This window comes from Prorops nasuta, unplaced genomic scaffold, assembly GCF_024137725.1.
Source record: "Prorops nasuta isolate Cenicafe-Biocafe unplaced genomic scaffold, Cenicafe_Pnas_1.2 PNAS00027, whole genome shotgun sequence".
NCBI lineage: Eukaryota > Metazoa > Arthropoda > Insecta > Hymenoptera > Bethylidae > Prorops > Prorops nasuta.
This window is the reverse complement of record NW_027116824.1, coordinates 1,698,568-1,725,214: the sequence shown is the minus strand read 5'-3', so window position 1 is coordinate 1,725,214 and position 26,647 is coordinate 1,698,568. Positions and strand designations below refer to the sequence as shown.

Genomic DNA, 26,647 nt, shown 5'->3' with positions numbered 1-26,647 from the left:
ACTCTATTTATCATTCTCATTATAAACAGTTATAAAAATAATATTGAATAAAGAATTTTTAAACACCTTCTTTCCATACACCACGCATCCTCTTAAAGTCGAATTTTGGTAATTAGCATCGTATGGGTAATCAAGTCTACGATGTTTTGAAATTTGTAAACTCGACGATTGAATGAAACTAAGAGAGAAGATTATTCCGTATATTAATAATCTTAGGAATGCAGTTGGCAGTGAAGGAGGTGAGGTTGTTTAAGAACAGAGAGAGAGAGAGAGGATGGCGTGGCAGAGTTTGAAAACGGCAAGGGTGGCGATGGCGTCTGACAGCGGGTGCGGCCCTGGCAACGACCCCTGACCTGCGCCAGCAGCCACCAACAGGCGGTGCAGTGACGTTGCGGCCTGACGTCATCAGTGCATTTCTGTGACGTCAAGCCGCTGCGGATGGTCGCCACTCTGCACCGTTGCTCCTCATCCTCCGACTCCTCCTCATTCTCATTTCATCTCATCTCGGCTCATCTCATCCGCGTCCATCCAACCATACGTCTAATCAACCCTCTTTCCGACACAAATTCTTCCTCTTAGCTCAGATTTACACCGAGCCTCTGATTTCAATAGCTCTCTGTCTGCGAATACATTAAATAATCTGCTTTTTGTTAATTAAAATTTTCCCAAGAATCAAATAATAGATTAAAGCTGTATACGTCTATAAGAAGTCTCCTTTCTGACACACACTATTACCCTCTTTGCTGAGATTTGCATCAAGATCCTGATTTAAATAACTCGTTGTTCGAGAACTCTAATTAATTTACTTTTTATTAGCTTAACATTTTTTTAAGAATAAAAAATTCTAATTGAACCATAAGTCTAATCCCTTTTCCGATACACATTTCCCCTCTTAGCTCAGATTTACATGAAGCCACCGATTTGAATAACTCTTTGTTCGAAAACTAAATAACTTACTTTTTATTAGATTAGAAGTCTTTTATTTTAATTCACCCATAAACCTAATGAATCCTCTTTCCAATACACACACACACACATATTCTTCCTCTTAGCTCAGATTTACACAGAGACCCTGATTTAAATAACTCTTTCTTCAATAAAGCCCAAATAGTTTGCTTTGTATAATTTTAGAATTTTTTTATGAACAAAAAATTCCAATTCATGCTTTTTCCTCTGACATAATCGAGAAGAGGTTCTCCGCGATACTTTGCAATTTTATTATTGTTCAGCAGTGACCAATGAGTACTGTTGAGTTTTCCCGTTGTGTCCAACGCAAGTGGATGCAAGTAAATGTAAGCTGAATGGATTTCTCGAGCGCCGTGTCTGTCAGCTTTCATTGCCATTCGAAATGTAGCAGGGGGACGAACCCCCCCCCCCCATCCTCCACTTGTATACTTTGGATAACCGCGACCGAGATTGATCGTGTTAGCGCTATGCTATTAATAATTCTCGATAGCTGCCACCGTTGTACCTCCTCCTGGAGCCACCATGCAACATTCTATACGTATATATGTATACGATAGCAATCATGAACGAATAAAGTTTGAATTTGCATGTTTCTGAAAAAATTTAATAGCTTCGTGTAATCGCTTAGTTATCGTATCATTATTTATCCATTCAATTGACCAAATTACGTTATTCGCTGATTCTATTTTAATATTAGTTTTACCGTAACGCATCGTTCTGAATATTGGGCTTATTTATTTACGCAATGTTTTTTCTTTATGTCTTTCAGCTGGAAAACTAAGACCCATGCGCTCGTCTATCATCGAACCAACGTCTCTTGAAAAGAACTTCTGGGAACGGTGAGTTTTTCTTCTTATTGTTATTATTATCATTATTATTATCAAGATATACAGTTACCGGAAGCTGCTGAAGTTAAAGAAGGAAAGATTTTTGAGAAATTTTCGTAAGATGCGTTCGTACAGATTTGTAGACCGGGCAAATAATAAAATTGCTGGACACTGTGCAACTTACACTGGAAGAATAAAATTGGATCAGTCCGATTTTCCGGCTCAGCGGGGTGAACAACCGCTTCTCGAGTTTCCGTGATGCGCGATCAACACGCATTCTATCGAAAATAATCTTTTTTCAATTTTTCCTGTACCGTATAAGCATCAAGAATAATTCTGACCATTACCAAAACAGAGGTTAACCTTTGATCTCTGATTTTCCTCGAGTAGGTTTTCGATCGCATATTTTTTGTGCGTGGCGTACTGGCAGCTTTGGTAATTGCTCGGTTCGCGACCACTCGTGTGCATGAACTTGCGTCAGATAGGAAAAAAGCTTCTCGAGTCAAATACTCACTTTGGTAGAGATCGAGAGGTACGCTCGCTAGAACGGGAGTATCGGGCGTTTCTATATAGGAATCTCATCAGTCGTTGCGAGAGAAAAAAAAACAAAAACAAGGAGAGCTGTAGCATTAAGCCCCTGAATGAATTCCATCTGGTTATTTCATTAATTCGCACAAATCATCGCGTTAACCACCCAAGAACCACGCATAGTGTCAAGAACGTTCCTAAAACGTTCCTGAAACATTCCAACGTGTCAGATTGATTCCGTTTACATTTCGGAAGGTTTCTGACGCTAGTTGCGTTATGCGGGACTTTCCCGAGGCATTTTGGCGGGAAAATGTTCATTGATAGACGATTTAATCGGTTGTCGATCGTGTGGGGGTATCGATTGTTTGATAAAAAACGTTGAGACACGAATATGAAAGGCTGTTGATAGAGAAAGATGGCCCTAGTAAAGCAGCCGCGGGTCGGCACGCTCCTGGCAGCCGCCCTTCCGGACGATCAATATTGCGCGTCGGTGGGGTCTTGGGCGAACGCGCGCTACCCTGTTTGTGTGCGTGTGCGCGCGTTGACGGCAGTTGCAAATGGCAAGTGGTGGGGGCGAAGCGCAAGAGGCCTAAAGCCAAGGAGGTGGGGGAAGACTCGGTTGCGTCGGTAAATGCGCGTTGCGAGCATTCGAGAGCTTTTGGCTTCGTGGGGGGGTTGGGGGAGGAGGGATGGTGTGTGTACGTGGGTAAAGGGAGGGGGGTATAGGGTAAGCTAGTGAACGGTGAGCCGGTGGTATCGAAACTCGAAAGCAGCAGCGGCACTAGCGTCGTTCCGTAGCAGCTCTGTCATGGCGCCGTGCATCCACAACACACTCTGACGTTTTCTTCGTTTTCTCGCAAACTTTCCTCCTTTACCCTCCCCTCCTTTTCCTTCGTTCAACAATCCTTCATCAGTTGTCCCAGTCATGACACGATTCTAACGAAAAACTCTTCTCTTATCTGTGAAAAAACCTGCCTCGCATATCCCTATTCCGCAGCAATATCGCCCTAACTTACGAATTCCGACCGTAAGAGCGATCGCCAAACTCGAGCCACCTGTTCCCGTTTGATCGGGAGACATTCAACGCTGTGGCGTGTTCGTTGTGTCTTTCCTAGCATCGATGCCCTCAACTCAACAACGAGGATGCAAAATTCAAAAGTGACGAGTATAAAGAGGTGAAAATGCTCTCTGTTCTATTGTCGCGGTGCAGTGTAGTGTAGTGCTGTAGTATGAGTTGTAGTTATAGCGGTAAAAGTAGTAATAGTATGTATTTGACAGATACGATTCGTTGCACTTGTTTCTTCTCTCAGTCCTGACTCCTGTCAAAGGTTTATTTGTACGTAGGGTAATACGAGTTTTATACGCAATGCAAAGAGTGCGTTCTTTTGGAAAAGAATAATAATCAATTTTGAATGCAATGAAGGATCAAAAGTCAAAGTGGTACTTTTTGGAAGATTTGTAAGATATAGTTAATCGATAGGTATATCACAGGAGACAAAGCAGACGGCGGAAAGTCTTTTTAATCCCGCGAGCTGAGTCGGACCCCGCCCGAGACCGAAGGAACCACACCCTGACGTGTACCAGCCAACATTCGTATTTCATCCGGTTCCAGCTAATTGTAGCTCCTTCGACTACCCACAGCCAAGTTTTCCCTTCCCCTTCTCTGTTTCCCCAATCATCGATAAACTCGATATTCCCGCGCCAAGTAGTACAAGTAAAGCTATGCCACCACGCAGTATCGTGTCGAGCGCCAATCAACGATATGGAAAGATCATAATCGAATGGAATCTGACGCCGAAGAAAGTTCACTTGACTCCGTTGAACACGCGACAATCCGCGTGGTACATACTAGTAAGGTCGAACCTCCCCTCCCCCTCTCGCTGTCTTTTCCTCAACATAACCTCTTTCTTCATCCAATTAAACAACCGTTAAGCCCGAACATTAATCTTTTTCTTACTCGTTCAATTCCCCTCCTTAATTTTTTCCCGTTTTCTTCAATCGCTTCCTCCCTAACTTTCGTGAGATTTCATCGTTAAGCATGAAAAAGAAGCGAATACAATCAGGACGATCCCTCATCATCCAAACCACGCGATTGTTTATCGAACACGAACGCCTCGATCGATAATAGGTCGATTATTTGGCACAGTTTTCATTGGAGCTTTTGACGTTCTAATTATAGTTCCAAAATTTGGCGCCATCGTCGCGACAGTATCGTTGATCGAGATAAATACATTGCGCGGGAGAAACGTAGAGACGAAAAGGAATCGTTCGAAGTTTTGAGCCCGGTCACAATAACGACGAGGAGTCGATGATTTATTCATGTTGCAGTGGATGAAACGAGAAAGGCCGAGGTTTGCCAAGCACGGAAAGCGCCGAAAACCGATCGATGGATCTCCGTTGCACCAGCGGCTGTTTCGCGCGTGTTTAACCTAACTCGAGTCCGATAGACGCTGTAAGCGAGAGCCAAGCCTATCCTAACCATCAAGAAGACATTTTTCGAGCTGCATTGTAAGAGATTAAAAATTGGATCTTTCCGAACTCTCCTAATGTATTAGAATTCTTAGAGGATAAAACAGAATTCTTTTTTCTTTGATAAAATGGAACTCCACAACTATCTAAAAGAGAATTCTTCTCACTAGCTGGGTGTGGAAGATTCCACTGAGCATTATGGGACTCTGGTAAACATAGAGGGTGGTAATAATGATTAGCATGAGCTTACCGCTGTGGAAAAATCGTTTAATGACATTGTGATTCAAATGTGGAAGGAAAAAGTGTTGGTAAAAAGGGGTCGTGGTCAGTGAATAATCTTGAAGCAAGTTTTAGGTTATTTTACGGAGCTTCTCAGGACTTTAGCAAATATAGAGGGTATTATTAATGATTAGCATGAAGCTACGGCAATCCGAATGATTGAATGACGTTGTAATTCGAATGTAAAATGAAATAATGACATAAATATGGTCTTTAGAAGGTTTCTTGGAGTTTCTTGAGACGTTAGAAAAATCAACGAGAGCGTTATTAACGATTAGCACGAAACTGCAAGACTCGAGAACTACGAAAATAGCTGAATGGCGTTGTAATTCAAATGTGAAACAAAAGAATTGCATGAAACGAGTCTGCGGGATGCTCACAGAGCTTCCTGCTATGGAAATGGTTGAGAAATTGTAATTCAAATGCAAAACGAAAGAATGGCACAAACCGAGTGTCGAGGATGTTCCTCGAAGCTTCCTCAGACGTTAGAAACATTAACTAGAACGTTATTAACGATTAGTACGAATTCTAGGAACCGAAAGTTTCGGAAATGGTTGAATGACGTTATAATTGAAATGCAAAGTAAAAGAAACATACAAACCGAGTATTCAGGATATTCCACGAAGTTTTCTAGGACGTTACAAACATCAAGAAGAACGTTTTTAACGATTAAACCGAAAGCTATATAGAATCGGTTGAATCACGTTGTAATTCAAATGCAAAATAAAGAAAAGATGCAAACCGAATGTACAGAATATATTCCACGGATCTTTCTAGACATTAAAAACATCAACGAGAACGTGATTAACGATTAGCACGAAGTTCCGCGAGCCTAAAAACAACAGTATCGTTCGAATGTCTTTGTAATTTAAATGCAAAATAAAAAGAAGATAAAAACCGAGTCTTTAGGATGTTCCACGGAGCTTCCTAGGACGTTATAAACATCAACAAGGACGTTTTTAACGATTAAGCCGAAAGCTATATAGAATCGGTTGAATGACGTTGTAATTCAAATGCAAAATAAAAGGAAGATAAAAACCGAGTCTTTAGGATGTTCCCTAGAGCTTCCTAGAACGTTATAAACATGAACGAGAGCGTTATTAACGACTAGCGAGGAGCTTCGCGAGCCTAGAGCGATGAAAACGGTTGAATGACGTTGTAATTGAGACGCGAAACGAAAGAAAGGTAGAAACCCAGTGTTCGTGATATTCGACGGAACTTCATAGGACGTTGGAAACATCAACGAGAACGTTTTTAACGATTAGTACGAAATTCCACGAGTGGAGAGGTATGGAAATGGTTGAATGACGTTGTAATTCAAATGTGAAGCGAAAAAGTGTTGGTAAAGGGGGTCGAGGTCAGTGGCTATTGCGGCCCGGGAACCTTGACGAAAGGTCAAAGGGCCTATCTCGCTGAAAATTGCTATAGCAATTTCCTCAGTCCACGCGAGAAATAATGCAAAGGGGTTGCTTTCTGCGATGTTAAGGAATCCGTTGAATGCTTTCAGGTGATGGCAACGACGGTCCGTATTGGCGGATAAGCGGAGGACGTTTTGAAGAAACGAAGGTGGCGATTTTTGGGAGACTGGAAATCGGGGCTGGACGATCCGGGCAGCGGTAGTGGCGGCGGACCGGCAGGGGTAAGCCCCAAAAACTTTCAATTTTTATACTAACCTTGCCTACTGCATTCATCCAGCACGCTACATATATATTTGCGTCTTAAACTCCTGTGTACTTGAACATATACCACTGTACCAGTCAAACAAGTTTTAAATTGAAAATAAATAAAATCCTGCTCTTATAATTGAATAAATAATACTAAAATACCAAATAATAGTCGAAACACAATGTTAAACAAATTAATCCACTTTTATATTTGCATTGCAAGCAATTTTATTACCTCCGGATTTTTTCACTCTTTTGTTTGAACTTGTTAGTCCTTACGGTAAGAATCCTTTATTTTACAAGGAGCGAATTTAAACATTAAAATCTACTCTACGAATTCCTTGTTTGCACTTTCTAGAGTAGATTTTAATTATGCAACTGATTTTAGACAAAGTAGAATGCAAGGAAAATTGAATATTTTTTAGTGAAAATAAGTAAATAAACTAATAAGCTCGAACAGAAAAATGAAGTCAAACATGGTATTCTCGATATAAATATAAAAGTGAATTAATTTGTTTCGGATTGTGCTTAATCTATTCCTCGATATTTTACCATTATTTATTCATTTATAAAGCAGGATTTTGCTTAGTTCCAATTTAAAACATGTCTGAACAGTACAATCAGCATTAAACTACACGAAAAAAATAAAAATCCGCCCAAACGTCAAATGACAATTATTACCCATTTTACTGACAATTTTTTAGAATTTTAAAACAGAATTCTTAAATTTACTAATTTTAAAGAATAATATTTACAATATTACTAAATATTATAAATATCACAGTATGATACCAATGAATTTAACGACTCTAAGTGTTAATTATTAAAAAATTGTCTCTAACATTAAATAATTGCCATTTTTGCGATTGAGGGGATTGAATGCAATGCACAATTTTTGCTATTTAATTTTTTCCGTGTACAAAGTCTCCTTAAGAGAGAAGGCAGAGTTGTCTTTACTCTTTTGCAGTTTTCATTTTAATTATAGACTTCTTATATTAATTATTACTCGGTAGCTTGTAGAGGTAAAAACTCGTAATTGCACTTCTCCTGATATCAGGTGAAGTTATAAAAATTGCACTAAGTAAGTCCAGCTGTCTGTAAGCTAAATGCAATTTTTATAAGTAAAAAGTGTCGAGATACTGCATTCTCTCATTTAAAGCTTTAGTGTATCATTGTAGAGCTTGTGCAAGTGTGTTAAATTGGCTGTAATACACCGGGAAGCGTGACCTTGACTGTTATAATATCCTGGTGGCTCGCACACCGAATTAATCACACTTAGATTAGCTGCTTTTTGAGAAAACGTTCAAATTATATATTATCTCAGTAAAATGGTTGTTCAATGATCATAATTTAATTTCAATATGAATTTTTTTAGGTACTATGGGAACGGGGGTATGGGGGGCGGAGGAGGGCTACGTGCCACGGACCTCCGGCGAAGGTTAGAGTCCCGGTGTTCCAGACTGGATGCCCGCACCATTGCTAGTATACCAGAAGAGGATGCTGACCGCACACCGGAGAACGGGTATTAAAAATAGCTAATAATACACGGAAAGAACTATTAAGCTATTAAGAAGAAAATTTCTTCAACACATATACAAAGAGGAAACAACAATCCCGTTATAAAAAGACAATGCCTAATTTTTAAAAACAAAATTTTAATTTTTCCAATGTGAATGTGTCAGTTCTTAATATACACATATCGAAGTATTTTTATATCACTAAAATTATAGAATACCTTGGTAGTTGGTGTGTATATGAAAGCTTTAAGAAAAGTAGCCAGATGGGAATGTGTAAAATATGTATAGGATTTAATATTTGATTGAATGAATTGGTAATTAACCTTTTAATTTAATTTTACATGTTCTTAATTCGTTTAATCAATATTCGTCATATTTATTTAATATAGTATAAAATTATTCCTTGATTTCATTAATATGAGCTAACAATTGTCTATATATAATACATCTGTAGTAAGTATAGAAATGTTCTTTTGTAGATTTGGATACGAGGCGATTCCAGCTTCTGGTCAGCCCACCTGTGCTTCGGCACTGTACGGTAGATTTAACAGGAAACGCTATGATCGTTACCAGCGAGACCACTGTCGTCTCCACGAGCATCATCAAAAGCGGAAGTATAAAACGGAGGAAGAAGCGAAGGAGACTGAAAATCCGGCGCACGATGTTGCTCTGAGGAGGGGGTGGTCTTGGTCCAGTGGCCGAGATGTGGACGTGCAGGAAGAGTGGGACGAAGAAGAAGAAGAGGAAAAAGAAGAAGAAAGAAAAAATGTACTTGGATGCTTTCGACGGAGGGATTTTCAATGGATCGGCAAGCTCCTCACGAGGATCATGCTACTCGGAATCAGCATGTTCGTCACGCCAGGTTCGTCCAGGGCGAACGCCTCGTCAGCCATGGTTTTTTGCTCGAATCTCTGCAGCCGTGACTAGCCTAGCAATCAGTCCAATTTCGTGGCTTTCCTGCTTCAATTAACGAGCCCGCGCCAACTAGTCAGAGTCTACCGAATCGCCCTAATAGCTTTCCACCGTCTTCCGAGTGGGATCGATCCACCACTCGTCTGCACGCTTCGAGCACCCTCTAATCACTTCCATTGAGAATATTGAGCACTTCCGTTACTACATAGTCCACCAATCCATCTGTAATCTCCATCTGATTGCAATGTTTTATTGCAGGGCTTTGTCATCAGGACGCCATGCACATAACAGCCATACTCGGACAGAGCGTAGTTTTCAATTGTCACGTGGAGTTTCCCGGTGAGCCTGTGCCGTACGTTCTTCAGTGGGAGAAGAAGGTAGGCGATACGGTACGATTTCGGGCGACACCCTCTGCTCTCTATATTCGTGAGTTTCAAAAAATGGGGCTCCGCTGAAACAACCTTCGAATCGAGCCTCGTTTAAGCTCGTTCTACCAACGTGATAATACTACTCTCTTATCAATTTTTATCAACTATAACAATCGTTATCTCTATCGAACATCAACGTTGTATTATATTGCGATATATCACTCTACTGCTAACGAAAATGTCGAGCGGAGCCCCGTGCGAACTGCAACTGCAATTTTCACAGTTTTCAACATTATTTATGCAGATTAATATCGTAGAGCTTGCGCGCGTTACTCGGACTATAATTTATATATATACTATGTATTGCGCAAAATTTTCGCTCTTGCATTGAATTATTTGCAAATTTAACAGCAATTGTAAATGTATTGTATTCGGACTGAAGAGGGCAGGGACTAAGTTTCTTTTATTATTTTTGCAATTTTACCTAATTTTATCAAGATTTTATATTGATATCTTTGAAATTTTTTTGTATTTTTAGTATTTTCCAATTTTGCCTCTAAATCAATCTCTCAAAGTTTTAATATCTCTGTCCCTCTAAACTCTGAGATTTTTTGCATGCTCTCTTGGCCTGAAAGCTTTAGAGTGTACATGGTCCGTCGGTTAAAATGCCTTAAAGCAGAGACACGAGAAGATGCGTATTTCTGTAACTATTAAAAATATCAAAATTTTGTTTAGGATCTTTCTGAAGGTAATTAATAAAACATTTTGAAAGGAGCTTATAAAATATGTTGATATGCCTAATAATTATAGACATACGCGTCTTCTTGAATTTATGCTTTAGGGCGTGTTAACTGATCAACCTTGTATATATATATATATAGCGTAGCAATCGGTGCTAAAAATCAGTGTAGTAGGCAAGATAGAGCAATAAAATGCAGTATAATATTTAGATTTAAGTTGTCGTTTGGAGGAAAAATTGAAGAAGATTGTAAATGAAATTTTGTAATTGTAAAGAAAATATGTTACTCCACTTGGCAGCAATTTTTCTATATTAAACAGTTTGAAGCTAGAGAGTTGGCCATATGCCTGGCTCATCCGAGATGCATTACTCGTGAATTCAATATTGACTAGAGCAAACCGGTGTATCCATAGGCTACGATTAATTAATCCACGCTGGAACTTGGATCGATCAAGCCACGCGTTATTACCAAAGTTTTCATGCAGTGATAGTCTTGCGCACACGTTTTGTTCAACGTAAATATAATTATGCATGAATCTGTCTATACTTTAATCATTTATACTATCACCGTCTACTCTGTAGTGGTTCCAACCAACGAGATAATTAGGGATAATGATTCTTCTATTTTTCCTTCCTTCTAAGTGATATACGTGTACGTGTATGCATGAGAGCTACAAAGCTGTGACGTAGCATGTCATTTTCCTCGAGAGGAAAAAGAGCTTTTTGTAATTCGCTTAAAAGTCATTAGACTAGATCTGTAACTAGCGCGAGGTGTGTAAATCCAAACTGCGAAAGAACGATGATTAATAATTTGGTGTAAATGAGACCAAGAGTCGAGGAAAGACACCTCGTGTCAGTTCAGGAATAATAACTGCGAGATCCCTCGTTTATGTTGCGTGTTGGTGTTGATGCAAGGGGCAGGAGATACCAATATACATATGGTACGAGTCGTATCCAACCCACAGTGCAGAAGGGTACGAAGGACGAGTTTCAAAAGTGAGCCCAAATTCACCATATGGCGTGGCCAGCCTCAATCTGACCGATATTCGTGAGAGCGATCAAGGATGGTACGAGTGCAAGGTCCAGTTTCTCAATAGGCTACCCAACAGCCACAAGAATGGCACGTGGTTCCACTTGGACGTTCACGGTGAGCAAATAGAAAAGCGAGAAAAGTTTCCATGAGTGGAACCAACTCGACACAATAATTTAACGTTTATTTGTCAAACCTTTGCAGCGCCACCCAGGTTCAGCATTACTCCTGAAGAGATGATCTACGTGAACTTGGGCGACGCGATAATATTAAACTGCCAAGCCGAAGGTACCCCTACGCCAGAAATTTTGTGGTACAAGGATGCCAGCCCTGTGGAGCCGTCGTCTACCATTGGGATCTTTAATGACGGTACTGAGCTGAGAATCGCTACTATTAAGAGCGAGGACATTGGTGATTATACATGCATCGCTAGGAACGGAGAGGGCCAGATAAGTCACACTGCCCGCGTTGTTATAGCAGGTATATTTGTCTTACATCAAAACTGATCATGGTAATGGCTCTTGTTTGTGATCTATCAAGATATTGTTACAGAAAATTGATTCACAAACTGGAGCATTAGCTTTATCAGAATAATTTGAAAATCTTGCGAATTAGAATTTTATGATAAATACTGATCAATTCAACGATACCTAGGAGGTGCGGTCATTATTAATCCACCGACGAATCAGACGAAGCTGGAGGGTGAGAAAGCTCAGTTTTCCTGCGAAGCCAAAGCTCTGCCTGGTAACGTAACGGTGCGCTGGTTTCGCGAGCAACGGCCTGTATCGGAAGTTTCAGCGCTTTACACCAGGGCCTCCATCAAGTTGGACGGCAGTCTTGTTATTAATCCCGTAAGCGCCGATGACTCGGGTCAATATCTCTGCGAGGTGACGAATGGTATTGGCGAACCACAAACGGCCTTTGCCTATCTCAATGTCGAATGTAAGTGAAAAGTGGAGAGTCGTCTCTCTTTGCAGTAAATTTCCTATTTCTAATTTTCACTGGAACTTCTATGCCCCCTGGCAGATCCAGCAAAGATCACGATGACGCCAACGGTACAGTATTTACCGTTCAGGCAACAGGGCGTTGTACTCTGTCACGTGAAAGCGAATCCTCCGCTGCAATACGTCACCTGGACAAAGGACAAACGTCTATTGGAGCCTTATCAGACTCAAGGTATACTCGTCATGGGCAACGGGTCTCTGCTGATTACACGCGTCAGCGAGAACCATCAAGGGAGGTATACCTGCACGCCTTACAACGCTCAAGGAACGCAGGGAAGTTCCGGTCCCATGGAGGTACTCGTGAGGAATCCTCCAACTTTCACCATCGAGCCAGAACAAATTTACACGAGGAAAATTGGTGAAACTGTGGAACTGCCCTGCGATGCTCAGGAGGGGGAAGGAACGCAAAAGCCAACGATTCAATGGCACAGGGTGATTTATCATTGTCTTCTGTCTCTCGTACAAAATAATCAATGCATTCGGTCCAGAACTAACAATTGTTCAACTGCCTACTACTGCTTGTTAAAAAGCCATATAGCCATTAGTGGATATTTTACCATTTAAAAATAATAGTGTATAATAGCAAGCTCAATTGTATCTCTGCTGAATGTACCTAAATCTATATTGTTTTCTAACTCGAATTTCTCCTTCCAGAGAGACGGAGCTGCTCTACCGCGCAATCGAGCTAAAATCATCTCTGGAAATCTCACTATTGAAGGCCTTCGACCAACCGACTTTGGTTACTACGAATGCGTGGCGTCCAATGAGGTGGCTGGTATATATACTCAAACACAAATCATAATTGAAGGGACTCAACCACAGGCACCTAGAAACGTCACGGGTCATGCTACGCAGTTCTCTGTTAAGATCGACTGGTTGCCAGGTTACTCGGGTGGACCTGATTATCAGCAGGATTATATTATATGGTAGGACTCTCTCTCCCTCTCTCCCTTGCTGAAGATTTGCGAGAATAATGCCAGCTGACCCTTGCTTCTTTCTCTATGCGCAGGTATAGAGAAAGTGGTACGTCGGAATGGACGAGTTTGGTAGCAACTCCACCGGGCACTAACACCATGACGATAAGTGGTCTTCGACCTGGCACTCTTTACGAATTCAAAGTAATTGGGAAAAATAGCCTTGGAGAAGGAATGTCAAGCAGCGTCATCACAGTCAGAACACTCGGTATTACACACAGTGCATTCTTTCTTAAATCGTAATACTATATTTAGTAATAAAACGTCTCCTTCGATATAAATCTTATAATTCGTTTCTTTCTATCCGGCCTTCTTAAGACTGTCTTCTTAACTTTTCCTTCTTCTCAATTATCTTCCTGCTGCTCTAAAGACGTGGCCTTAACTCATTCGGCAACTCCAGCTTCGAGCGCTGATCAAGCAGCACAAGAATCGGATCAAAGCGGTAAGCTCTTGACTGACAAAACAAAAACCACCAATTCAGCAGGAAACCAACCCAGCCATTCTCTCCTCTCAATCTTTCCTTTTTATTTTATCCCATCCTCCTGCAATTTTTCCGTCTCAAGCAATCTTTTCTTCTCTCTTCTGTTCTCGTTTTTCAACACAGGTAATCCTATATACTCCCCTAAGTTATACACAATCGAAAATTCGACGCTCATTTTTCTTGATTTATTTTTCATTTGAATGATTGATAATGTAGCTAGCTATAGTTTTCCAGCACGTAGTGACAAAGATGAATTTCTTTGATGTTCGTAGGACCAAAGCCAGGTCAGCCTAGAAATCTAACTGTAACAGAAATCAGCAATGGTTTTCTGATAACCTGGCAAGCACCCTTGGAACGTAGCCATCTAATTCAGTATTACAATATCGAGTACAGAACTGATGGACCATGGAAGGTACTTAACAAGGGACAAATCCGGCCTGAGGAAACCAGCTATCTGGGTAATTACCAGTTGATTGGTTGATTGAAGCACGAGAGAAAGGGTCTAATGTCTCTGTTAATTTGCAATTCGTATGAAACGAGCAGTGAAGAATCTGGTCGGTGGTAGGACGTATCAATTCAGAGTGTGCGGTTATTCAGCGACTAATTACGAGAGAAGTATAGAAGTCAAGTATCCAGTACCAGCACGCGTCAAGCACAAGGCCATCACGGCTGGTGTCGTCGGTGGTATTCTCTTCTTCATCGTGGCCATTATCCTCAGCATATGCGCTGTAAAGATTTGCAACAAACGGAAGAGACGAAAGCAGGAGAAAGGTGAGCTATAATATAAAATTTATCAAATTAATCTAATCTGCATGTATCATTGAAAATCCTGATGTATCTATAGATTCTTACGTTTCCCACAATTTAACAAAATCTTTTTTAATATTGTAGAACTCATTTCAGCGTATAAGCTGGTGGCCAGCAGAACTACCGACGTTAGAAATGGTGCAGGGCAAGGACCCCAAGGAACAGTGCCTTTGAAAAAGTGAGTTTTTCCTACCATGGAAGGAAGCTTCTGAAGAAAACCTTAATTATCTCACACTTTTACTAGGAAAATTCAGAATCTATTGTCCCTGAAGGTTCTCTATCGTAGAATCGATGTCGTATTCGCATCGAAAATCAAGATCATAATTGTAAAGTGTTCCACACAAGCATCGATTCTATTGAGAATCTTTAAGCATAAGAGGATATCTTTGAAGAATTGATACGATACGATACGAGTACGACCTCGAGGAGGCAAAAACAATTTTAGGCAACACATTTGGTACCTCTATAGCTAGCCACCAACGTACGAATTCGATGAGCAATAGGCGATCGCTGCACAGCATTTGTTCAATTTCTCTCTCACAAGCGATCTACGTACAAATTCTATACTTGGTAGATGACGGATGTCACACAATTCCTTCAGTATGCATTACAACGTGTGCATCATTAGCTCGTCTCTCACGCACATATACGTATGCGTACAAAAGCCTCAGCTCCACATCCATACGTACATGTACGTGTGCAGTTCTCGATTGAAAAGAACACAGCAGCGTGTCCCATTGAGAATCCACCTGGTCGATCAATTCCTTTCTGTTCACTTGGCAACTCTCATCGAAGAGAAACAAAATCACACAGCCTATTGGAAACCTGTTGAATTTCAAGGGACACTCTGCCTAGCGATGTTATCTATAGATATCGTTACAAATTGCAAAATCACCAAAGAGAGGAGAAAATTCACTCGGTTCTCTCTGCGCGAATCAAATTCGCCTTTCCATCGTTCCAAACAACATTGCTGTAAAATTGCGAATTTCTGGTAAAATTGTCCGATGAGAAAGAAGCATCAACAACCTCTTTTTTGATCTTCCTTTAACCATAGCACAGTAGCGCTATACCGGTCGATTTTTAGCGTGGCCAAGACTGAAAAACCGCAGCGGCAGAGGTATTTTGGACACGACTTCCTCAGATTCTTGGGGCGACCCTCGCTCTTTTCGCTCTTACAGCACATCTGTTCATAGGTACTCCGAGTCGAGGAAATTATTGACTTTTCTCCTTTTTTTTTCTCTATTTTTTTTTCAATCGCCTCTTAACTCATTGGACGAGCAACGGACGTATTTACAGTCTCATTTCGGCATCCAAAACGGTCCACAATACGACTGCAGCGATGCCTCTTCTGGATCAAATTTTTCCACCGCGATAACTTTAGAATTCTGCCGGCGCATTTGTTATTCATCTGTACCACTAGTTCACTTTACAGAATTTATCACGAGGGTATTCGATCGTCCGATAAATTTTCCAAGTTATTCGACTCGTGTTAAGCAGCTAATCAAATGTTTGCTTACCTCCACGTAGGTTGGAGAACTACTGACAAGCCAAACGTGCATAAATCATAGGACGAATTTGCACAGACAGATAAAACCTGAAGTAATTATACGTGCGTGAAAGCAATTAAATTAAATTAAGCACTAGTCCAAATTCGTATATTGTGACCAAGCATGCGCTTTTCAAGTGACTCAACCTTTATGATAAGTTTCCTGATTGGCGCGTAACGAAGGCACTCGGTCTGATTAATTTCGCGTCTCTTCCACTGAATTTTTCTATTCCCTCACCGAGACCACTCGCAGTAACGCGTTTGTTTATCCAGAACGGGCTGAACGGTTCGGTCACGGCTATACCGTCGTCCTACATCCACCTTTAACCGAATTCACACGACCCTCCAAATACCATCAACCTCCCTTTGAATCCTCGATTACCGATCACGGAAAAAATCGCTGAAACAGGGTGCCGTTTGAACATTGATCGAGCCTGGAATCATTGACCGCTCGAGCACTCTCGTGGCACGAATACGAAGAAACCTAAAATGAGCTAAAAGCAGCAGTACACATAGATACATATATAAAAAAAAAATAAAACTCGTCAAAAGACATATAATACACAACTCGCAATAAACTCACCAATTGCCAAACGAAATTACACGAACCAAGTTAACAGTACTTTTTCCGTAGAAATAAAACCACCACTCCATCGTTCGATCCACTTTTTAGTGCTGTGCAAAAAAGTCACGTGACCAGAGCCAGAGAATTATTGCACACGCGTCGATACTTTTGTGCTCTTCGGGGTCTGTAATCAAGCCTCGTCATTTTTGAAATTGCACTCTGTACTCTGTAAGAAAGTGAAATAAAAAAAAAAACAGAAGATAAAAGGATTAGAAAATAAAAATCGATAATCACACAGGACTCTCCCTCTCTGGTCCCATAATTTTGTTGATAAAAAAAAGTATAGCAAATTGGTTCCCTTTTCCGTTCGATCGTTTCTTTCTCTCTCTGTATTTTCTGTAGGTCGACAAATCTAAACGTTCGCGGCGAGTCAGTTTCGACGCTGACCCGTTGCAGCCCGTTGAATCCGCAACTACCACCACCACCACCACCATCACAACCTCTTCATCAACCACCACTTCCTACGCAAGTAACCACCCCCGCCACTGCCACCTCGGAGCTGGCCCACGAGCAGGCCCCCTCGAATCGTGACCGTGACCATCACGCTCTCCACCTCGATAATCGAGATTACGAGAGCGTGTTTATCATAGAGAGGCGGAACAGTAAGCCCAACCTCCGCTAGTCGCAATCTGTCAGTCAACAAAATATCAACTATCAACCATTACTGCTACTACTACTACTACTACTACAATTACCACTACTAGTACTGCTACTGCTACTACTACTACTACTACTACTGCTACTGCTACTATTACTACTATTAACGTCACATCACCATCACCATCACCACTACATTGAATTATCATACTACTACTACTACGTACCCAAGACCAAGTTGCTACCGAGACCACGCATTAAATCATTCACGGTATATATTCTACGTGTCTGTATAAGCGTGTGATAAGAGAAACCCTGATCCCTTGACTCTTGCGTGTGCGCACATTCACTGGCATAAATGTCTCTTTCACCCACTCGTGTATCTCTAAAAGAGTCTCGATGTCTCTTCGGGGAAAGCTCATTTATGCTGGTCCCTGTACGCTATGTGTATCTCTATATACTATATTTTTTCATACGTTCTATATTATATTGTATATATATATGGTATTTATACATATATATATTATATAGATATATACAGAATAGTTTATGTAGTACAACAACTCGATGGATGAATCGATGGTATCGATCCATCCATCGATTTGCCTGACAGTAGAATTATTATTCAGTGGTTAACGATATTGTTGATCGGTACACCATCTTAGCCTATTTTATTATCGCTTCTATCAATCACGACAAGAAAACTGACCGAGCACACCAATTATTGAGATTCTCTCTGATACTCTTAACGCTATCTTTTTTCTACTGCTCTACCACTATTAACTGCTACTGCTACTGCTACTGCAACTACTGTTACTACTATAATATACTTGCTGATACTTTAATGACTACAATTACCATCATTCGTCATGAGAAGCTATTGCTCTGCAGTGTTATATTTCGCTAGGAATTCATTATTTGCCAGTATCGTATCTATACTCTACTGTTACTACTTTTTTTTTAGGATTATTGTCATGACTGTAGATCAGATAAGCGATATATATATACTTATATATTATGTATATATATATATACCGGTTATATAAACAGCTAGGAATTGTTATATTATTAGTGAATCCAATCAGTATCCCCACAGTACAACTATTCGATGGTTTTAGGGAGTACATAGATTTCTCTTGGAAATGCGAGAGTAGCTCGAATGTCCAGCTCGTATACCTTCGCTTCTATCATTGTTGCTTCTTTAACAAAGGATCTCTAAAATTATTTCAAATTCCATTTTTTTCTCTCGATCTATTTTCTAATTATACCAATGACCATCTCTCTCATAATCATTACAAAAGAATTTTTTCCACAATTCATACATAGTTTTATCGATCAAAGGATCAGCAACTAGATTATCACTTTTACTTTATCTCCACACGACTCGTAAATTCGAGCATCGCTAGAGTTATTTAGATTAAAATCTTAGATCGGCTACGTTACACGTTTAGAGATTTTTATCACTATTCTCTATTATTTCATTCACTCTACACTAAATTGTACCTATACGAGCATGCAACTCTCGCACACATACATACAATTACAGCGTGTTTAATCTAATATAATTAACTATCAATTTTGATTAATAAATTTTGTTGTTTCGTACAGTACGAGGAACACTATAGTGATATTAAGATTTTTGTCGAGAACAAGTACAAAGAGCTTGCTTTTTTCTAGAGATTTCGCGGTCGATCTATTTGCTCCCTAATCCCAGCAGCTAAAAGTAACGTTCGATCATTTAGCATTATATTTCTTATCGTTTTATCGCTATAATATTATTTTCTTTGAATGTAATCGTTGTGTTACAACATTCTCTCTCCCTCATCTTTCCTTGCTGCCGGACCCGAAGGAGGAAAAAAGGTGACGAATTACGGAGCACCTAAATTCACGATTGCTAACACAGAATTGATTTATTTCGAAAGAATGTCTATCTTTTCTAAATTCTAACGAAACGAAAACGTTCGCATCCTATGCTGATATACTATATCTATAATACATATAGTATATTTCTCATGAAAAGATAAAGAACAACAAGCAAAAATTCAAGATTTGTTCACTGCCACCCAAGACCCCCCTCCACGACCCCAATTTCGCCAGATTTTTCACACATGCACCGGAATGCGCATGCGCATGTTTTTCCTGCCTGTTACTCTTGTCCAGCATCGTTTTTCTCTTTTTACAATTGATCCGATATGATCGATAGTGATCGATATAATATTATCAAGAAACAATTTGATGCAAGAAACAAATGGTACAGCAGTAAATTCTAAATTCTCTCTGCTAGAAAATTTTAACAACGGATTGATCAATTTCTTTAGAGATTATTGTTCTTTTTTTTTTCTTTATTATAAACGTGAACGTTTCTAAATTTGTTCGTTGTTGCACGCACGCCTCTGTGTAATCGGTAATCGATCGAGTCGCATTGGCCCTCTCGAGCAACCTCAGATTTCTCAAGAATTTACATTTTCTTCAACGTGTCATGTAGAGAGACAAACATTAAGCTGGTTGCACCCTGAAGAAAGGGCCAGTGTGACCGATAGCATGCAGATTTGCCATGTATAAGCTGTACAACATCTTAGATCACTGATGAAACATACTAATCGTTTTTTTTAATTCCCCTATATAGATCTAGAAAAGGCAGAGTACCAGGTTTAAATCTACTGCGCGAGATTCTCAGTCCGGACAGTCCGGATTTATTTCGAGAGCGACCTCTGGGCAAGATCTCGAGGGCCGCGGATGGTAGATTCGTCGTGGCTGATTCGGTATTGAGCTCGGCGAACAACAGCATCCTGGACGCCTCGAGCAGCGACGACGGTGGTTTCCTGCCAAAGAGTCGTCTCAAGTCATCCTGGAGGCGACCCTTGGTGGGGATTGGCAACAGCCAGCTGAGCCTGAGGTCGGATGGTAGTGGAGTCTCCATCGGAGGCATCCCGGTGGGTCACCTGAGACACCTGAGAGCAGCAACGGCCAATCACTTGTCGAGAATCCAGCCAGCCTCCATCTGCACAATATCCTCGCCGAGGTTCCTGGCCAGCTCACCCAGTGGTATCCAAATCCCGTGGACGCCGCTTTACTTGAGCGAGCTGAGCTCGGTGAGACAGCCATCTTCTTCGGCGGAGAAATCCTTCCCGACTCCACCGATGGTCCATCCGCATCCGTCGCCAGGCTACCTGCAGCTGAAGAGCATTCATCAGCGTTACAGTCAAGAACTACCCTCGCTGAAAGCCATCCACGCCGAATCCAGCAGAAGATTCGTACCCGTTCAGCCACTGGCTACCTCGTCCCCACCGCAGGTCATCGTGGGAGGTCGAGCGGTACCGGTACCACTTCCGGTACCAATGCCGGTGAACGCAAACACGGTACCGGGTCACGTGGTGAGTCGTGGTGCCAGGCTGCCACCGAGGCACGCTAGGCACGCCAGGTCTGCACCCGAACTGGCCGCCTCACCGGATCTCGAGACCTCCCCCGAGAGCAGATCCAGCAGTTCCGGTTTTGGTGGTAGCAAGAACACCTCGCAGCAGAATCAGAGCTCCAGGAGTGGTAGCACGGTGGCTGAGTGGAGGCCACCGCCGTACAGACCGCCTCCGCCTCCACTCGTTGGTCGCTGGTTGGCTGGTTCCATGCAGGACTCTGCCAACTACCATCAGACTGTTCACCTGAGGAACGGAATTAATCATAAGAACCTTGCTAATGGCCACAATCATCATCTCAGTTACATCCTAGATATTAACAATCATCCTTACAGCCACGGTACCAGCAACCTGAACCATCACAGCAGCAACAACAACCACAGTAGCAGTAACAGCAACGCTATAGACGCAGGTAGCGTCGATGGCCACTACGAGTTTGATCCAGTTTCCTGTACGCCGACTCCAACGTCCGCCTCGACACCGACGAGGGAGGAGAGGCCACCGACCGTTCACCAGATCCATCACGCCATTCACCTGCCGCACCTGCACCAGGTGCACACCGTGCACCAGCAGCAGAGCCCTAGATACAGCAGGGACAACATAGAGGCTAGGGTTCAGGCCATGAAGGCTGAATTTCATCAGTTTCGTCAGAGGCAGGCTAGAAGGAAGCAAAGTGTGCATTTGGAAAGTGCCTGTTGATATCTGCTATATTTATACAAATACGGCATATTCTATAGGCATCCCGATCTAGTTTTTCTGTCCATTCCTTGGCATCGTCAAAATAGTGCAGCCATGTATCAGGAATATTGCTGAAAGATGTCTGTCGCTTTGTAATATTTTCTTACTGAAATGTATCTGCAAGTTTGACGCTGTTAGGGTCGTAGCTCTGCTAGAGCAGGAGAACGTCTATGCTTGCTTGGAGAATCCAACGACGAGCAAGAACGAGCGGTGAATACACACGCTATACTATATGTATATCTATAAAAGCGCCTTCTGTGATCAAGCTATCTGGTACACGCTTTAAATTACTAAAAACGGGGAGATTATCAATCAGTTTTTCCAGCTGACAGTACCGAGAGGCAAGAGTAGAGTAGAGTAGAGGGACAGAAATATATATATATGTAGAAAGAGAAAAAGAGAGAGAGAAGGAAAGAGAGATAGAGAAGTATCCAAGTCAATTTTAGCGGCTGGACGGACAAAAATCTCCGGACGAAAGCTGTTATTCAGCGTCAGCTCAGGATAAATATATTTCGCACGATTTACCCTCCTCCTATTCACCCCCTTAAGCAGCCAACCGAGCAAACAGCTTAAAAAGTAAAATCCGAACAATCCTACGAGAGAATAATGGGAGAGAAAGAGAGAAAGATAATTAAAAACCTGTTGAACCGAGTATTATATATATATATATAGTATATAAAATACTACCATAATGTGAAATTGAAGAATCTCATTTTTCATTGACCGTTCCCCGACCGAACTTTGGAGTATAAGATAAAATATGCCATATATATATACATACAGAATCTCCCTCTTATACCAGAGAAAAGAACAGGAGCAATTTGTCGAGAGGTACGAAACGAATTGTCAGTACCATTTTAGCGTGGAAGCTTCTGAAAGGGACAAATTTTGAGCGCCTCTCGACAACGGCATGGTACTCCAAAGAGAGAAACCGTACGTAGTACGTGCTCCGTATACCTTTTAAACGAGACTTAAGGTTAAATTAATTGTACACTGTAAGTAATAACTAAAATTATAAAAACGAAAGCAACAAGAAATGTAAGATAATCGATAAACACCGCACACAAGCGTGATAAACGCGACAATGTAACATGCGAGCAAACCAATACGCGCACAAACAGTAAAACATACACACACACATACACACCTGCGTAATATAATTATATATCGAAGAGCAATGGACTCGAAACGTGATATTAGGCCGAAGCTTGCCTCGAGTTTGCTTAAGGACACACTCACGAATTGCACTGCCTGTTTAGGGTCTTGCCATGTAGTGGCAACCCAACGTATTATCGGCACAATAATTTTTCTCGACACAAAAACCACAGGTTTGTCGATATAAAGTTCATCGAACATTTTGCGCACGGACCCGCCGTTTTCCAAATCTACCAATCGTCAACTTGTTTCGACACATGTATACACACACACACACACACACACACACACACTCATCACACATTATTTATAAATATGTATAACACACACTTACAGCTATCCCGTCATAAGTAATACAAAACGAAAAAAAGCGATGTAATCTCGCGCTGGCACACACGTTATTCTAAGCGAAATTCAGAAGGCAGAGTAGTAAAACGTTATTAGGCCAATTAGTCGTGAGATGACTGCTATAACTCACCCCTTAAACTGTACACCCCCTACCCAAACGGGCTAATTCGATTAGGAGAACGAGAGAGAGAGAGAGAGAGAGAGGGAAGGAGGGAGGGAGGGAGAAAAAGTGTAAGGAGAGAGGGGGAAAAATTATTCTAAAAGAGGAAGGAAGGACGGTCTAATTGTAATGAATCTCCGTTTAGATGGGACTAAACGCCTCGATATGTGAACAAAAATGGTCCTAGTTTATACGATTCACTTGTAATAATAAAAACTAGCTTAACACTAAGAAGTGAGATGAACGGGCTTAACAGGGGTGTTCGAATGCTCTGCTGGCATGATTTCGTTGTAACGTTTGTGCTGTAACGTGAGAAGCGAGACAGTGAAAGCGAGAGAGATAGAGAGAAAATAAAAAAATATGCAGCCAGAGAGGAAACGGTCGAAGGGATTAAAAAAATACAAAGGTGATGCGAAAGAGTACCAATATTCTAAAGTAATTCTAATGTTTGAATTAATAATTTGATAATTAATTGATATTGTATATCGTAATGATGTAGCGTGTAGCGTATTAATCAACGAGAGCGCGACGAGCATTAAATATAAACTCGAGTATAATGGAAAGGAAGTATAAGTATCTAAGTAAATAATTACGAGTACATAAGAAAGGCCGGAAGGAAAAAAGGATGAAGCAAGAGAAGAGAGAAAGAGTGAGAGAGAGGGGGGGGGGAGAGTGATATAATAGATAGATATATGTAGATTGGTGGAAAGAGTCATGCAAAAATGGTAAAAGAAGTAAATAAGGCTAATGATGAAAAATTATACGGAATTTTTAGTAATGGATAATCGATCGTCAGTCGACCGATGCATTGTTGTATCATAAAAATTACTGTTAAAAGCGTGGCGTAACGTAAATATAAATAAATTGACGATACGCCAAGTGTTCTCAGTGGTCCGAGTGGTTTCGATACGATCAGCTAGCTTCAGCTCCCTGAAAATTTCAGTCCGAGCAAAATAACGTTCTTTCAGCGTTCGCCTATAATAATCCACTCTATAATACTTATAGTAATTTCGCACTCGTGTCGCACAGTAAGAGATCAAGTGTGTGTGTGCGTGTGTGTGCGTGTGTATGTATGTGGATGTGGATGTTAAGGTGAGGTTGGGTGGATGTGTGCATGTGTGACCTGGTACGAAAGGTGAAGCGTGATAGGAGTGTGCGTGATCATATCGTTTTGTTTGCATTCACTTGTAACTGTATAGAGGCAGATTTTATGATACATTTATGGCAGCATGTTTAAAAATAAGCTATACGTTTCTAGCGTATAACACTCGCATCGAGAGCGCTCGATCTTATCGGCCGAGACATTTGAAGTGCGATTCTTACCGTTTCTACCGTAAAATAAAAGTTTATAATGTATTTTCACGATGCCGAGAGAGATCAGCGAGAACACGTACGAAATACATACATACATATACATCAATGAAAAAGTTACTAACCGAATGATATATGATGAAAAGCAGAGTATAGAAAAGCGAGGAATATTACGGACCACGAAGGCACAATTTTGGTGAAAGCGTTGAAATCGATGGAGTAAAAAATTCTATTGTAGGAGAATATGGCGAGGATTCGATTTCTCGAGGAAAAAATTGAATCGTTGCCCGTCCAACGTTATTAGCGTACCTCTATACTAGTGTACTGTTCCGACATCGTTACTAGCGGTTTGCGGTACGAGCGGAAACAAACACAGGGACGAAGAGAAAAACGATGCGAATTGAAATGAGATTGGCAGGCATGGGAGAATCGAGCAACCAAGCAAACAAACCGACATAGGCGTTTAAGCATAACGTGTAGATATATCATAGTTAGATACAACGATCTCAAGAGAACTTGTAAAGTGGGGCGATCGCTAAAAAACTTTGACTGATCATGCACCGCATTTTAAGATACTCTCTCAAGCGTACGCATTTGCACGCATTCTCAGCGCGTTATCTGTAACAAAAATCATTCGTTTATTTTAAAAAATTACTCTAACGAAGAAAAGAAAAAAAGAACGATAAGAATTTCATGCTTACATCTTCGATCATTATAGTTCATTTTGCAGCGTTATTTATTTATTCATCCGCATCCTCTCCTTTTCACCACCATCACCATTTTCCTTCCTCTTTTTTATTTATTTATCCTAGCTTTTCTTCCTGTACCTGAAAACCATCCGATAGACGGATGATGATGATGTACTTCTTCATTTATAACGCCAATAGACAACTTTTTGCAAGACTGCTCGATTGAAATGTGATAGAATAATTTTTAAGCGTATGTTATGTATGTATGATATCGATAGGGATGAAGTCAAAATGGGACGTGCAAGCGGGATCTGAAAAATAATCATGTAGTATTAAATAGCTTGTTAATGGTTTTCAGGTATATTTCTTAAATTTCTCTGCGACCTTCCGCGTTTCTTTGTTTTTTTTTGTTTATAAAGAACCACCGAATTATAATTAATTAGTTGTAAGCTTCAACTTATATGATTTTTTTATATTATTCTTAGTAGGAAGCACGACGAGAAATCATTTCCGGTTTAGGTATTGTAATATGCAATATGTATAAATATCAATATTTTTGTTCTTTTTCTTTCTTTCTCTCTTTCTTTCTTTCTGTGATCTATGGTCAAGAATGAAGGAACTCGGAAATTCTCATTATTATGTTACTTTTAAGGATCGTCTCTATATAACTATAAATTTAACGAGCGTCGAGTTTGTAAATTTTTTAAGTACCTATATAACGATTGACTGCACTCGAATAATTTATAAATATAAGAGTAAGGAATAAATCGTCGACTTTCTTGCCAGACTAATTTTGTTCAATCGTCCGTCGCCCGAAATGAGCATTTTTTTTCACCGAAGCGTAGCAACTATTAATGCGATTGATAAATTATTATATATACTACATATAGTATACCATATACCCGATAAAACTGTCAAATCGCTTCAGCACGCGTATTATTGTTCTGTACCCCTGCATCCCTCTATTTTCTCACCTGTTTCAAGAACACTGGCTTAAAATAATTAGTCATACGTCACATTTCTGTCATACGAATAAATAACGATGATTCAACTTTAATTGAATTTTTCGTCGCGACTAATCGTATCTCTTGTTTTGTACCTTCTTTGTTGGAGAAAGAAAAACAACAATAACCAGAAACATAAGGGGACGGGAGCAGAAAAGCCTGATAAACAAACAAACCAAGCTACGAACGAAGAAAGCAACGCTTCCTCACTCATACACATCCAAATACACACACAGATATCACAGACAAAATTCATATTCTCTTCATTCGATCGATGAATCTATCTACGCTTTCTTGCGAATACTCCCATCCTCCACAAACTGCAAGACGTACTAACATAGGAAAAATTGTAGACAATTTATTATTAAATAAAATACAAGAAAATAAAGCGAAATTTGAAACGAACGCTTCCTCTTTCTTCTATTGAAACATTCATAATGGTAGAATAATGACAATAATAAGTATATATTAGAAAACACAATGGTCAACAATGGTTAAG

General features: G+C 40.6%; 1 protein-coding gene across 3 annotated transcripts in view; it reads left to right on the top strand.

Moving 5' to 3' along the window:
- tutl (turtle) overlaps positions 1 to 26,553 on the top strand; it is a 36,718-nt gene extending 10,165 nt beyond the window's left edge. Inside the window, exons 2-17 of one of the 3 annotated variants that reach the window (XM_066742051.1) lie at positions 1,736 to 1,805; positions 6,577 to 6,708; positions 8,109 to 8,255; positions 8,730 to 9,112; positions 9,421 to 9,539; positions 11,191 to 11,416; positions 11,504 to 11,779; positions 11,954 to 12,241; positions 12,326 to 12,735; positions 12,958 to 13,229; positions 13,313 to 13,485; positions 13,648 to 13,719; positions 14,031 to 14,216; positions 14,302 to 14,529; positions 14,650 to 14,743; positions 19,960 to 26,553. In XM_066742051.1, coding sequence (XP_066598148.1) covers positions 8,128 to 8,255; positions 8,730 to 9,112; positions 9,421 to 9,539; positions 11,191 to 11,416; positions 11,504 to 11,779; positions 11,954 to 12,241; positions 12,326 to 12,735; positions 12,958 to 13,229; positions 13,313 to 13,485; positions 13,648 to 13,719; positions 14,031 to 14,216; positions 14,302 to 14,529; positions 14,650 to 14,743; positions 19,960 to 21,442 — 4,338 coding nt within the window. In that variant the 5' untranslated portion in view covers positions 1,736 to 1,805; positions 6,577 to 6,708; positions 8,109 to 8,127 and the 3' untranslated portion in view covers positions 21,443 to 26,553. Of the gene's footprint in view, positions 1 to 1,735; positions 1,806 to 6,576; positions 6,709 to 8,108; positions 8,256 to 8,729; positions 9,113 to 9,420; positions 9,552 to 11,184; positions 11,417 to 11,503; positions 11,780 to 11,953; positions 12,242 to 12,325; positions 12,736 to 12,957; positions 13,230 to 13,312; positions 13,486 to 13,647; positions 13,720 to 14,030; positions 14,217 to 14,301; positions 14,530 to 14,649; positions 14,744 to 19,959 lie in introns of all 3 variants that reach the window. The other 2 variants (XM_066742050.1, XM_066742049.1) reach the window with 2 other exon arrangements.
- The last annotated feature ends 94 nt before the right edge of the window (positions 26,554 to 26,647 follow it).